General features: G+C 33.1%; 1 protein-coding gene across 6 annotated transcripts in view; it reads right to left on the reverse strand.

Annotated features, from left to right (window-relative positions):
- klhl13 (kelch-like family member 13) overlaps positions 1-12,053 on the reverse strand; it is a 167,618-nt gene that overhangs the window by 106,574 nt on the left and 48,991 nt on the right. The window contains exons 1-2 of one of the 6 annotated variants that reach the window (XM_039766507.1): positions 6,132-6,197; positions 5,430-5,542 (exon numbers count right to left, since the gene is read on the reverse strand). The exons of 2 other annotated variants lie outside the window; for them this stretch is intronic. In XM_039766507.1, the coding sequence (XP_039622441.1) occupies positions 5,430-5,527 (98 nt within the window). In that variant the 5' untranslated portion in view covers positions 5,528-5,542; positions 6,132-6,197. Of the gene's footprint in view, positions 1-5,429; positions 5,809-6,131; positions 6,481-12,053 lie in introns of those variants that run through there. 3 more of the 6 variants (XM_039766506.1, XM_039766504.1, XM_039766505.1) reach the window with 3 other exon arrangements.

A 12,053-nucleotide genomic window follows, 5' to 3' on the forward strand; every position in this document is an offset into this window, starting at 1 on the left:
CAAGAACCATGGACCCAGTGATGTCCAACAAACTAGCTGGAGGATCAGCCTAAACAGCTGCTCAAAGTAGCCAGCCCAGCAGGTCACAATTACTGTGTCATCCATAACGACCGTTCCATCACCTGCCCTGACTGCAACTCTCTGAGGAACAGATTCGGATTTGCATAATGCATCAATTCCTCTGTAAGCAGGATGTAGGAATCTGAAAAAAAACATCACTGTATAAAAACGTTTCAAGCTTGCTGCATACTTTCACAGTATTTGGCCATTATTTTCCAATGAAATGTTAGCTACATAAGATATGGCACTAAAGAAACAGCACAGCAACCATGGCATGTACTATGTTCTTCTTTTACTCAGCCACAAAAAAGTTGTGCCATACCTATTAAAGATCAATTTTTGGATTATGTCGAACATTTGTAATAAAATAAAGGTAATGCAACTTGGGGAAAAAGTAAATGAGGGAGGGGATGAGGTTCACTTTACCAATTGTGTTATTTTTTTTTTTAAATCTCCATTAAGCACAGTGTTAATTGGAGCCATGTCCTGTAATAAAGAAAATGGGATAACTTTTGTTGCATAAATTTGCATTCAACAGCCTGCTGTATACAGACAGCATAAATTTGTAATGATTATACAGTATGTGTCATGGATTTTACATCACTGGGCCTTGGTGAAGCTTGTTTAGCTTTCCTACTGGACCATATAGTTCAATTTTAGATAGTCATATAAATTCTTTGTGTTTGAGTGAAGTAGTGCAAGAGTCTTTGTATACAGTACCATTTATACAGTATGGTTTTTGATCAACATCATCACTAATGAAAACAAAATAACTACAAATTGTGGACAATTATCTTCATTTTAGTAGTAAAACTAAAAACATCTCAAACGTATCAATGATCTAGGCTCAATTTTGCTTATACTTCTGCTTTTGGTGGCTGCCACAAACAGAAGAGGCCATGCTGAATGCATTTTTAGGAGTCTGATCCCTAATAACATGTTTTTAAAAGTTTGAATGCGTTTCTCTCCTAATTAGTCACTTGATGCAAGTGTTTGAAACATAAAACTTGGTGAATGTATATGTTATTGATTCAACCCTCATCTGCTGTTTAAAGCACTCTGTAACCAGGAAACCTGAATCTGTGGCATAACAGGAGTACTAAATGGAATGCAGTAATCACCTCTTCTTGTGAATACTATAAGGCAGAACCATAATCATAATTGTGACTAATATATGATTAATTGTACAGCCCCACAATTTAATCTAATTTGGGTTGCACAGGGCTAGAAGGAAAAAGCCCTGTGCACGGCACCAGTTCATTGCAAGGCTCACTCGCTCACACACCTTCAATAGGACTGATTTGGAATTGGCAAATACACTAATCTGCATACCTTTGGAAATATGGGAGAAAAACTGGACTACCTGGAGGAAAAACAATGCAGAAAGGGGAAAACATCAGCTGAGTTAAAGAGTTAGCAGCACAACCCATTGTGTTACTCAAAATAAATGTGTTAATGCATAAACTAAATGAAACATAAATATTAACTTAAATTGAAATTGCTTGGCAGTTTCAGTTTCATTTTCAGAGGGTACACATCTGTACAAGACATCAACTTTTTTTTTTTTTTTATAATATTTCACTCTAGACAGCCATTTTTTTAAAATTTGCGGTTAAAGGGTTTTAGGTTTTGTGGAATACTTGATTATATTCTTGAATGCACACTTTTTTTGCAATTTTAATTGATCCTTTTGTTTATAAAGGTAATTTGCAATACTAAACAAAGTACTGAAATAAAATAAGTGCAAACTCAACTGTGATGAACCAGAAGATTAAGAAAATAAACAGATTTCTGATTGTTTAGTTTCAAACAAAAGTGTTCAGCATACAAAACATGTATGTTTTTTGGAATTATGTACAAATGGTGGTTCAATTTATATGACTCTCAACTAACCTCACTTAATCCAAGTCTATGAAATGTACTTTAACTGTTATGTGAGAAGGTTCATGTATTCTCATTATCTCTGCTTGGATTAAAATTGGGGAGAAACCTAAAATAGCCTAAATGTAAAAGGATTTCTTCTAAACATAATAATCTTAAATCTTTTTTAATTCTGGGCCACAAGAGACCAGAGCTTCCTGACATCAAGCCTATTCAGCATCAGGCACAAGGTGAGAACTAATCATGGAAGGAGTACTTTAAAAAGTGACTGATTAAATAAAGTACTTTGAAACTCTACATCATTCTACAGTATATTCGCAGTTACTGTTGTCCAATATATATTAGTTATGCAAAGCTAACAATGTCCTTCTTAAAGTCAGTTGTACCCCCATGAGATATGCAGCAACACACTGAAATTGTAACACTTAAGGTTCACTGTCAGATGTTCAGCAGATTTGTGAAAATCCGTGAAACAATATAATAATGCCTTCTTTTTTATATTTTAAGCAGAAATATTTTTTAAAGAAAATACTACCACAGACTCAAGGTAGACTAAAACTGCAAACAAGAATTTTATGTTTCATCACCTATTAACACAACTGTTTTCAATACGTACTATGCAGCAAACGTGTTATTAATTAGCATGTTTTCCCTCCAAAACTATGAACTATATTAAAAACGGCATTTAAGCCTACTCTAGTTACTATAAAAATTAATTTAAAACAGAACTTAATTAGTTAAAACCCTATGGAACTGATCCAATTAAAGTATTCTCGAAGAGTTTTATAGCGCTGATGCTTTAGCTTGATCATTACGGAATATACTACAAGAAAGTTTAGGATATGAACATATAACCTAGAAAAATATTTAACTAAGGCTGAAGTGGCAAATATTAAGAGACTGAAATAGTCCAAGCTAAATGCATTATTAGAGCGATTTTAAAAACAGCAAAAATTATGTCCAAATTAATTATGACTCAAGATATTTAATTATTTAATGTGTGCAAGAAAAACAAAATTAAATTTGTACCTATTGTTGTAAATTCAATAAAACCAAAAAAAAAAAAACTCTTTGTTAAATTATTAAAGATTTAATATAAATTCAAATATATATGTATATAAATTCAAATATATATTTGTTATAACTTATTTGATAGACTTGCTGTCAAACAGAGCAATCTTAACTCACAAAGTTTAAGAGATTGTCAAATAAGTTTTTTGTAATTAAAAAAACTGCATGCATTCTTAAGGTATTTAATTACTAAATTCCTTCTCATCATACAAACTGAAACCATAGGGCGTAAAATAAATAAGAAAATGCAGATTGCATGCTTACTTTACTATTGTTAAACACTACTGGCAAAGCTTTCCATAATAAAGAATTTAAAAGTAAACTCAACATTAAGAATTTGAATGAGGTATAGCCATGATATCATAAAACTGACCCACCCCTACCTATAACTGTTGGTGGGAAGGAGCAAAGTCCTCCTGCAATGACCTAATGACGTCTGTAGTAAATTTAAAAAAATGTATGAAAATACTAATATCTTCAGAACCTACTCATTGCTTTCACAAAACCAAATATACATTTTGCTTCAATTTTAAAAGGATTCTGAAATAGTACATTATAAATAAATGTATTTGTTGCAACTGCTTGTTAACCTCCAAACAATGATCCCACCCATTCTTACAAATGTGCAAACAAAACTTCTCAACATGAGGGAAAAAAAGGAATGGTGAACCTTTTCCATTTTTATTAGTTGCTCTTGGTACCTATCATTAATGTCAAGTAAAAAAAAAAATTTCAACAGAAGCGGCCCTTTTTTAAAAATAAAACTCATTACAGCTGTGAAATAGGTCAGAATGATATATTAAATAGCTCAGTGGAAATTTCTAGTACTACTGCAAAACCATGGTAATGTCTGGATAATCTTGACAAAAATAAAATTTAAGAATCTATTATTAATTATATTTTACAAACTAAAACATACTAAAGTGTTACAATAAAGTGTTTATCCAAATAAAGTAAATTGTTATATTTTAAAAGGTAAAGAATAAAAAAAAAATTTAAATGGTTTCTTCCTTCCTTAATTTTAAATAAAGGCAAAAGCGCTAAGCTCCATACATATTCCTTTTTAAAAGTAAATATTAATATTAAGTTTATGACTGTTTATGACTGCACATGATTCATGAATTAGATATAGTCTCTTGATGTGAAAAAAATCATGCACAACCACTTAAAATCTGAGGGAAATAAAATGTTTACAGTAGATTTGTTTATATGATATAAATGATCTACTTTATAATTTTATAACAACACATCGGTAGTAATATATAATAAAAATAAAATTAACCATGTGGATAAAATGCCAACCATTAGAGTAACATTAATATGGCATAAAAAAAAGGAAATGTCACTATTCTGGCTCTATATTAAATCCAGTAATTCAGTAATTATATATTCTCCTTTCTTGCAAATCAATAAATGATAAGTGTTTAACTTGTCTCTATACATTTTAAATTTGTGTTTAGATCTATTCCATCAATAAACTTATTAAGTATAAAATATAATAAAGCATTATATACCATGTCACCAAGTAAATAGTTCATAATGTTTTCGTGCTTAAGTATTATTCAAGGATAGATTAGAAGGCACTGCAACAAGTACAACGAGAAAAAAAAGTACAAATCACGAAATAAAGCCTGAAAATGCATTATTATCTTCAAAACAGTTGTATCACTGTAACAATATTTCATAAACTACAAAAACGTTATATTACCTACCTTAATTTTTGTCTTTAATACAAAAAATATATTAGAGATAATAAAAAAAACACAAGACAACCTGAATTAAGATACAGACATAAGCTGTTAAAATTCCAGTATTTTAAGTATACTAAAATGTGTGCATAATCCTATTAAACATCAATAACAGAATACAAGCAGAAAAGAACTATTATTGAACCAACAACACTATCAGACAGACCCTGACAATAAAAAGAGCCACATCCACAAACAGGTATAGCTGAAGTGCAAATACTAAATATTACACACTATGTTTGACATGGCCAAAAATATTTTCATCCTTGAATACACACTGGCAGTTTTATTTTGCTATCTTAAAAGTTTAATATTATCCAATCTCTCTGAAAATTTTCTACAATCACTATTAACCTGAAAGATGCATAATAAAAATATCTATTCATGGCTGTTCTCTAAGATAACAGGCAATATTGCAAACTAATATTTTTTTTCCTCACTCATTTGTAACATGATAATCAACAAACACCTGAAACAGAGTACTGCATAAAACAGTATAATTCATAATGGTCTATGCATAAATACTGTTACATATATTTAAAAAGCACAGTCAACATATACAGTAGAAACAGCCATCTACAGCAAATCAGAGACCACAAACCAATACCACATAAAAATAATTCACTCCACCGTAACATGCTAGAAATAATATGCATTATTTTTACTTACATGTATGCTGGTGACAGTGGAGATGACCTAGATGTTTTAAGCACAGGAACTGGGAATTTCCAGTTAGCTGGAGAGCCGGTTTTCCATTTCAATGGCATGTTGTCACCACAGTACTACAATAACAGCAAAGAGCATTTCCATAACAGACTTCCAGCTACGACTTCCATCCCACACTGAACTGAACTGATGACGGTTGCTGCTAAGGACAAGCTAATGATTCTGCCAATGCTCTTTAGCCAATGTTTCCACTTTGCCTGTTTGGTAAAATAGAGCTGTGAGGCGTCTACTTTATATATTAAGAAAAGCCTTCTGTACCCTAAAGCAGAATGATGATTTTATCCTACTAACTCAACAATAGTGCCACCTTGTTAAAGGAGCGTTGACTGCAGTACATATTAAGGGAGATGAGAAAAGAGGAAAAAAAAAAAAACACACACACACACACAACACTGCACTGAGCTATGCACAATGCAGCTTTATTTACACAAGAAAGGGGGTTTACATAATGAAACACAAACAAGCTTTATTTATATATAAAAAAAAAAAAAACCTATATTGGGATATTATTTAAGAACAGAAACAAGATCATTAACCCTTGCAACTTCATATTGTTTCTAATACCACTATTATTATTTTAATACTAGAAAAGAAAGCACAGGCATTACAAAAAGGTGCATGTGGATTCATACAATTTAAACATACCTACTCAGAATACACTTGTCATCCTCTGAACATTCTTCTTTTGAGCTACAACAATATAAATGAGATATAAATCTCAGCATAGCCTTGGGGCACAAGCTAATAAGAGGCCAAGAAATGAATGCAGCAGCCCGATTTCCTTTTCCTCTAGCTCCATCCAAAACAAAAACATTAGTGCCATAATGGAAAGAGCTCATTTCCACAATTACAGTCCATCCCATCCATAGTGCACAGAGTCAAAATACAAGTCTGAAATGATGCAATTTCCTGCATTCTGCTTCTCTTTTGTTAAAGGAATTCACTTCCCTATTGCCCTTTTCCAACCATGATGTTAGGTAATCCTCATGCATTTTACAACAAGCTGCAGTAACAAGGATCTCTCCCAATCCCCCTAAACACCAGCCCCTCCCCCTCCCTCACTCACTCTACCTCTCCCTCTCTGTCTGTGCCTTCCTGCAGTAAAAAAACATGCAGCAGCGAATGAGTACAATACAACCAATGAAAGCATGGTCAATTTATTCACTACCCTTAGTTCAAAGCCACTTGGGAGTCTACATAAACAGAGATGTAAAGGAGTGATGTGAGGAATATGATCCCTTACATTTAAACACTGGACAATCAACCAATAAAATCAAAAAATTAGGCTCAATGTCACACAAAGAAACATAATTGCATTTTCTTATGAGTCAACACAAAAGATGAACCAACAACATTAATACGTAAAAGTTTAAAAATGTATCTATATTTATAGGTTTTCATGTTAGAACTACCATATAATAATCACACTGCTTGTCTTCATTTTCACATTCAAAATGTATGCTGTACTATTTTAAAGTCCACTGTTACCTAGTTGGGTATGATTCTTACACAATGGTGGACAAGTGCATAAATAAGAAATGAATAAATTCTATGCTAAAGTCGCAGGTCATTAAATTCTTTACATATGAACTTGATTAATAAAATTATCAGATACATAGTGGATATTCGTCGTTTATTGATCACTGTATTAAAACACTGAAAAAAAAATTAGTAACACGTTATTTTTTAATCAATTTTACAAACTCAGGTATGAATAAATAAAAAAAAATATATAGTCATTGAATGAACAATACTTTCACAGACCGCTCCATTTCCCAGAACAAAATAAGCTGCAAGCACCCAAGAAACCAACAGATGTCTTATCTGTAAGAGTATGAGGCCAAATGGCTGTTAAAGAAGATATGCCCTAGATGGACACCTGCATAACCCCCGAGAAAGGCTCACTTCAAGAAATCAAACATAAAAGCAACAGGACTTTTCCTTCTGGAATAAAGGAAGGCTAGAGAATAGGAAAGACTGTTATCTATGACCACTGACAGCCTCAGAACTAATTGTGAGCATGCTCTAGGCAGTGCAATATTTGTGTTGACTGTCATTCCAATTTCACTGTGCATAATGGTATGCATTGATCGGACGTGTGGAATTCACTTAAATTGCTTCCATAAAGCTGAATATTAAGGGGTTGAGAACTTTGAAATGATGAGAAAGCACCAAAAAAGGTGAAATGCTATATTGGTCCAACAAACTTGAACATCATGTATGTAGAAAGCTGATGTACCGGTGTTATGGGGGTACATTATGCATCTTTTAATCTTCAACAAATAGCCATTTTTCAAGGTAATATGAAAACTATGCTGAAATTGTTTCAAAATAAAAAATAACTGAGATAAGATACAAGTAACAAAAATTAAAACAGAAACAGTCAAAGGTTCATAAAACTAAAAAGTGAAAATGTTAGACAGTGTGGAGGATGGCCGGCCATTAATCCCGGCCAATACCCCCAAGCCGCCAGGTGGAGCCCTCCTTGCAGCATGGAGGTCCCCAGAAGACCAGCAGAGCATCATGGACAATGTGATTTTTATGCACAGCCCTGCTGGATGCCATGGGGGCCACAAGAGGGAGCTGCAGGGAGGACCAAGGACTTCTTCGTACCCTATGACCCGGAAGTTCATCATAGGAAGAGCGACGGACTTCCGGGTTGAAGAAAAGAACTTTTACCTGACCCGGAAGTGATTGAGAATCACATGGACTGAGGATAGGGAACACTTCCGGGTCAGGGAATATAAAAGGACTGTGGGAGCTCCCAGACGGCGAGCTGAGTTGGGAGGCAGGATGGCTAAGCGTCTGGGAGTGGAGGATTGGTTATTTGAGAATTGTATTGTTTATTTGAGAATTGTAGAGAGGAGTGTGCTTTGTGCACATTATTATTATAATAAATAATAATTGGACTTTTTATCTGGTGTCTGATGTGTGGTCTGAGGGTACAAGGGGGCGAGGAAACCCTAAACTGTCACAACAGCTGAAAGTAATATAGGAATAAAAAATTAATTTAAAAAACTGAACTAAAACAACCTTGGTGTCTATAACAAGTATGTATTTTATTGTCAACTTAACTATACTTAAAACCATTATGCCATTTAAAGAAAATAATTTCAATATATGGGAACAACCACAGATGCTATCTATCTTTACTTCCAAAAGCTTTGCCAGATATGAACAATTTAAGTAGAGAGGAAAAGTCAAATGTACTGTGCATAGACCTTCTGGGGAAAACTCTGCAGTCTGTTAACTGCTACACATTTGTGCTGCATGAAATGTATCTAAGTCCTCTTGTTACAAACTGGACTGCCAAGACAAGCTAACATTCTCAAAAACTGTATGGTGTGCACATGTTCAAACCTGTGCTGCAGTTAAGTATTAACAATTAAAAAGAAGAAGAATATATATTAATTGTTGCAAGATAGCGGAGGGGGCTTGCGCAACCAAGGTTTGTGGAGAGAACCTCTGCATGTTATGCGCCACAGTTTACCTCTATTATTTTTAAACGCAACTCAAAATATACAAAACTATAAATGTCTAGTGCCTATATAACTACTTTCATGGTATTATCTCAGTTTAACAGCAAAAAGGCAGGTGTTCGGATAATTCAAAACACACATTATTTGTTTGTAGAGAACATAACTTCATTAAGCAATGAGTGATTACATAAACTATTTCCTTGCTCAAAGAGTATCTTACTCATTTACATTTTTCAGTTTATTTATTTCTGAATTTTTCTCATTCCACACCAATAAACACATTTTTGACTCAGTTGTGAAGCCTGGGGTGGTTATAAAATGAAAAGAAAAAAAAAGGACACACACACCTGTATGCAATTCTGAAACAATAAACACAACAAAAAGTGGAAGAGTTGATGCAGGAGAATGAATCTGCTTATCCTACATCAGGAATACATATGGCCATAATTTAACCTTGCACTGATATTACAGAACTCAACGCAATCAAGATAAACCTGGCCATAGGCTGATGGCATTTAAATTATGTGACTGCTAACAACTAAAAAAAAAAAAAAAATCTATGAACTTTAATTATAATGGTTTACAAAAATATATACAAATAAATTAGGATGTTTAATTTTTGCCAAAAACTCTCTCTAAAACATTCCAAATGTTTAGTAAAAAATATCAATGAAGAGCGGAAAGGTAATGTTCACTGCAGCCTTTTATAAAGCATATAAAAATAAACAAATTTTTTTAAAAGTGCCTAGGGAAATTAAGGATTCTGTTTTAAACAGAAACATCCATTACAAACAAAGTACAATAGGTGCCACAGGGGATAATTCATCCTTTTCACAATGAAATGGAACAGAGGTTTTCTCAAAATACAATACTGAAAATGTGCCAGTAGATGGATAAATATCCAGCAAAACAAAAGAATTTTAAAGTTATTAAAGGATAAGTTTAGAATTTTTCGAGTCAAATTTTTTTTTTTCACAATTACGGCATACATTAATTTTCCATGGAAAATTGTGTTTGAAAATTAAATATTTTTATAAATTAAAAAAATACAATGTTTATTTGCATTTTAAAATGTGGTTCAAAAGACATGACCTCAACATAAAGCAAACCAAGACCAATATTTTTTTTCCAAGCTAACAATGTTTGAATATCCAGCAATGTATTTAGATTGCACAAATGCTGTAAAACAGCATATTTGTGCCATTTTTGAGAAAAAAAAATTGTGAAATTCTGTTATTTTAATAGAAGTCTGTCAGTGTTTCCCACATCATTGCCCGTCTCCCTCCACAGAAACCTTTCATCCGTAGGAGTATTGTTTTCTTCAGCTTGTGATGGTTGAAATTGATATTTTGAATGTTTGTAGCAGCAAGATTTTTCTTCAACTTCACCGCCAAGTGCACATAGTACCATGAATTTCTTACTTGCAGGTCTCCTCAGAATAGTGACAATAATGCAATTCCAAAAAAATCTTAACAGCATTCTTAGAATGCAATATATACTGTACATTTATATACAATATACATATACTTAAGTTCTTATGACTGGCTCTTCAGTAACCTTGTAATCTGTTGATATAAATAGTCTCAGAAACTACTAGTCCACAAATGTGAAAGTACATGTAAAGCAGTGCTTGTAGTGGATATACATAGGTGCCAATACCGTATGTGTTAAACTGATGTATTAAAGTAAAGAGTTAGAAGCATGGTGCTTTCCATACTCCCAGAGGAAATTCAGGTGCAAATATTCAAGAGAAATGTTGTCGCTTGAAGTTTGAAGCAATCAAAGAGCAGAGGCCTGGGTAGGTCTAACATCTGGGTTTTCTGGGTGTGCGCTCAGGCCTTTCTGTTTTGCACCATCCCCACCCCTCAGAAATAGAGTCTCTGCAAGCCGAAGTGAAGAGTAGAACAACTGTGATGTATAAAGGAAAAAACTGAGGTGTTCTAAATCTTTTGACCGGTAGTGTATATGTGTGTGTGTGTGTGTGTATATATATTATAGCTAAACTCTGCATTTTTTCATAATTTTAGCAATATGCACATTAAATGACTATGAACAAAGATTCCTACAACATTAAAAACATGCTACAGATGTAAATGTTTAGTTACTTACATATTCAGGTAGTAGTAGTAAGCTACTATTCAGTAACTCAATACTTAATTTGAAAAAAGTTTTGGGGTTATTTAAAATTTGTTTAATGGCGGCACACATCCTTATGGCCAGAAGAAAAAAAAAAAAAAAAAAAAGAGTACATATTTCTCACAAGTGGGGTCTCCTGGAGTGGTCTGTGCTGAATAATTCCATTTCATACCCATCTTACTACTGGAATCCTTTTCACCAGAGGCAAAATCGCTTAATGTTTGTATGTAGTTTCGTGGGTAGAAACATTAATTTCCACTTATGCTCAATTTCACTGACTGTAAACACCATGCAGCTGGTATAAGATGTACACTTTGAGAGTTTATTTCTCTTAGAAATAATTTTTCAATGGACAAGAATATGTAGCAATATGGGTTTCTTTATGTTGGGTAAATTTCTGTGAATTTATTTTACAGTATAATATACCTGATAATATTTAATTTATTGTGCCACAACATTTTTGTTTTGCATATGGGCTCTGCCATGTTATCATTTCGATGAATGGTATGTTGCTCCTAGCTGCTAAAGATTGTGGTTCCAAAAGATGTAGCATCTTACATTATCGGCACAAGCCCTTAAATATGAGTGCAATGATTAATTTGTATCTAAGATTTTGGATAGAAAACTCAAAATGAACGTAGTACAAATTACTTTCTTGAATTTCTGGTTTCTGAACTTTCTGCATTTCCTCTGAATTTGAATTCTGATTAGCAAATGGGCATTGGTGGAAAAATTTTTGTCTTGGTGGTTTTGACTATATTTCATCTCCAGGTCCTCTACCAGTCTTTGAGCAGAATAGCAGCAAAGCAGAATGTGCTTCAAAAATGTAGAAATATTATAATAATATATACATAATTACATAATATATAGTAAATTATACATTTACAATAATATATACATGAATACATTTCTAGAATTCAAAAGTTTGGAACCAGCCATTTCAAGCAGTATT

This window comes from Polypterus senegalus, chromosome 10 (assembly GCF_016835505.1).
Source record: "Polypterus senegalus isolate Bchr_013 chromosome 10, ASM1683550v1, whole genome shotgun sequence".
Lineage (NCBI taxonomy): Eukaryota > Metazoa > Chordata > Cladistia > Polypteriformes > Polypteridae > Polypterus > Polypterus senegalus.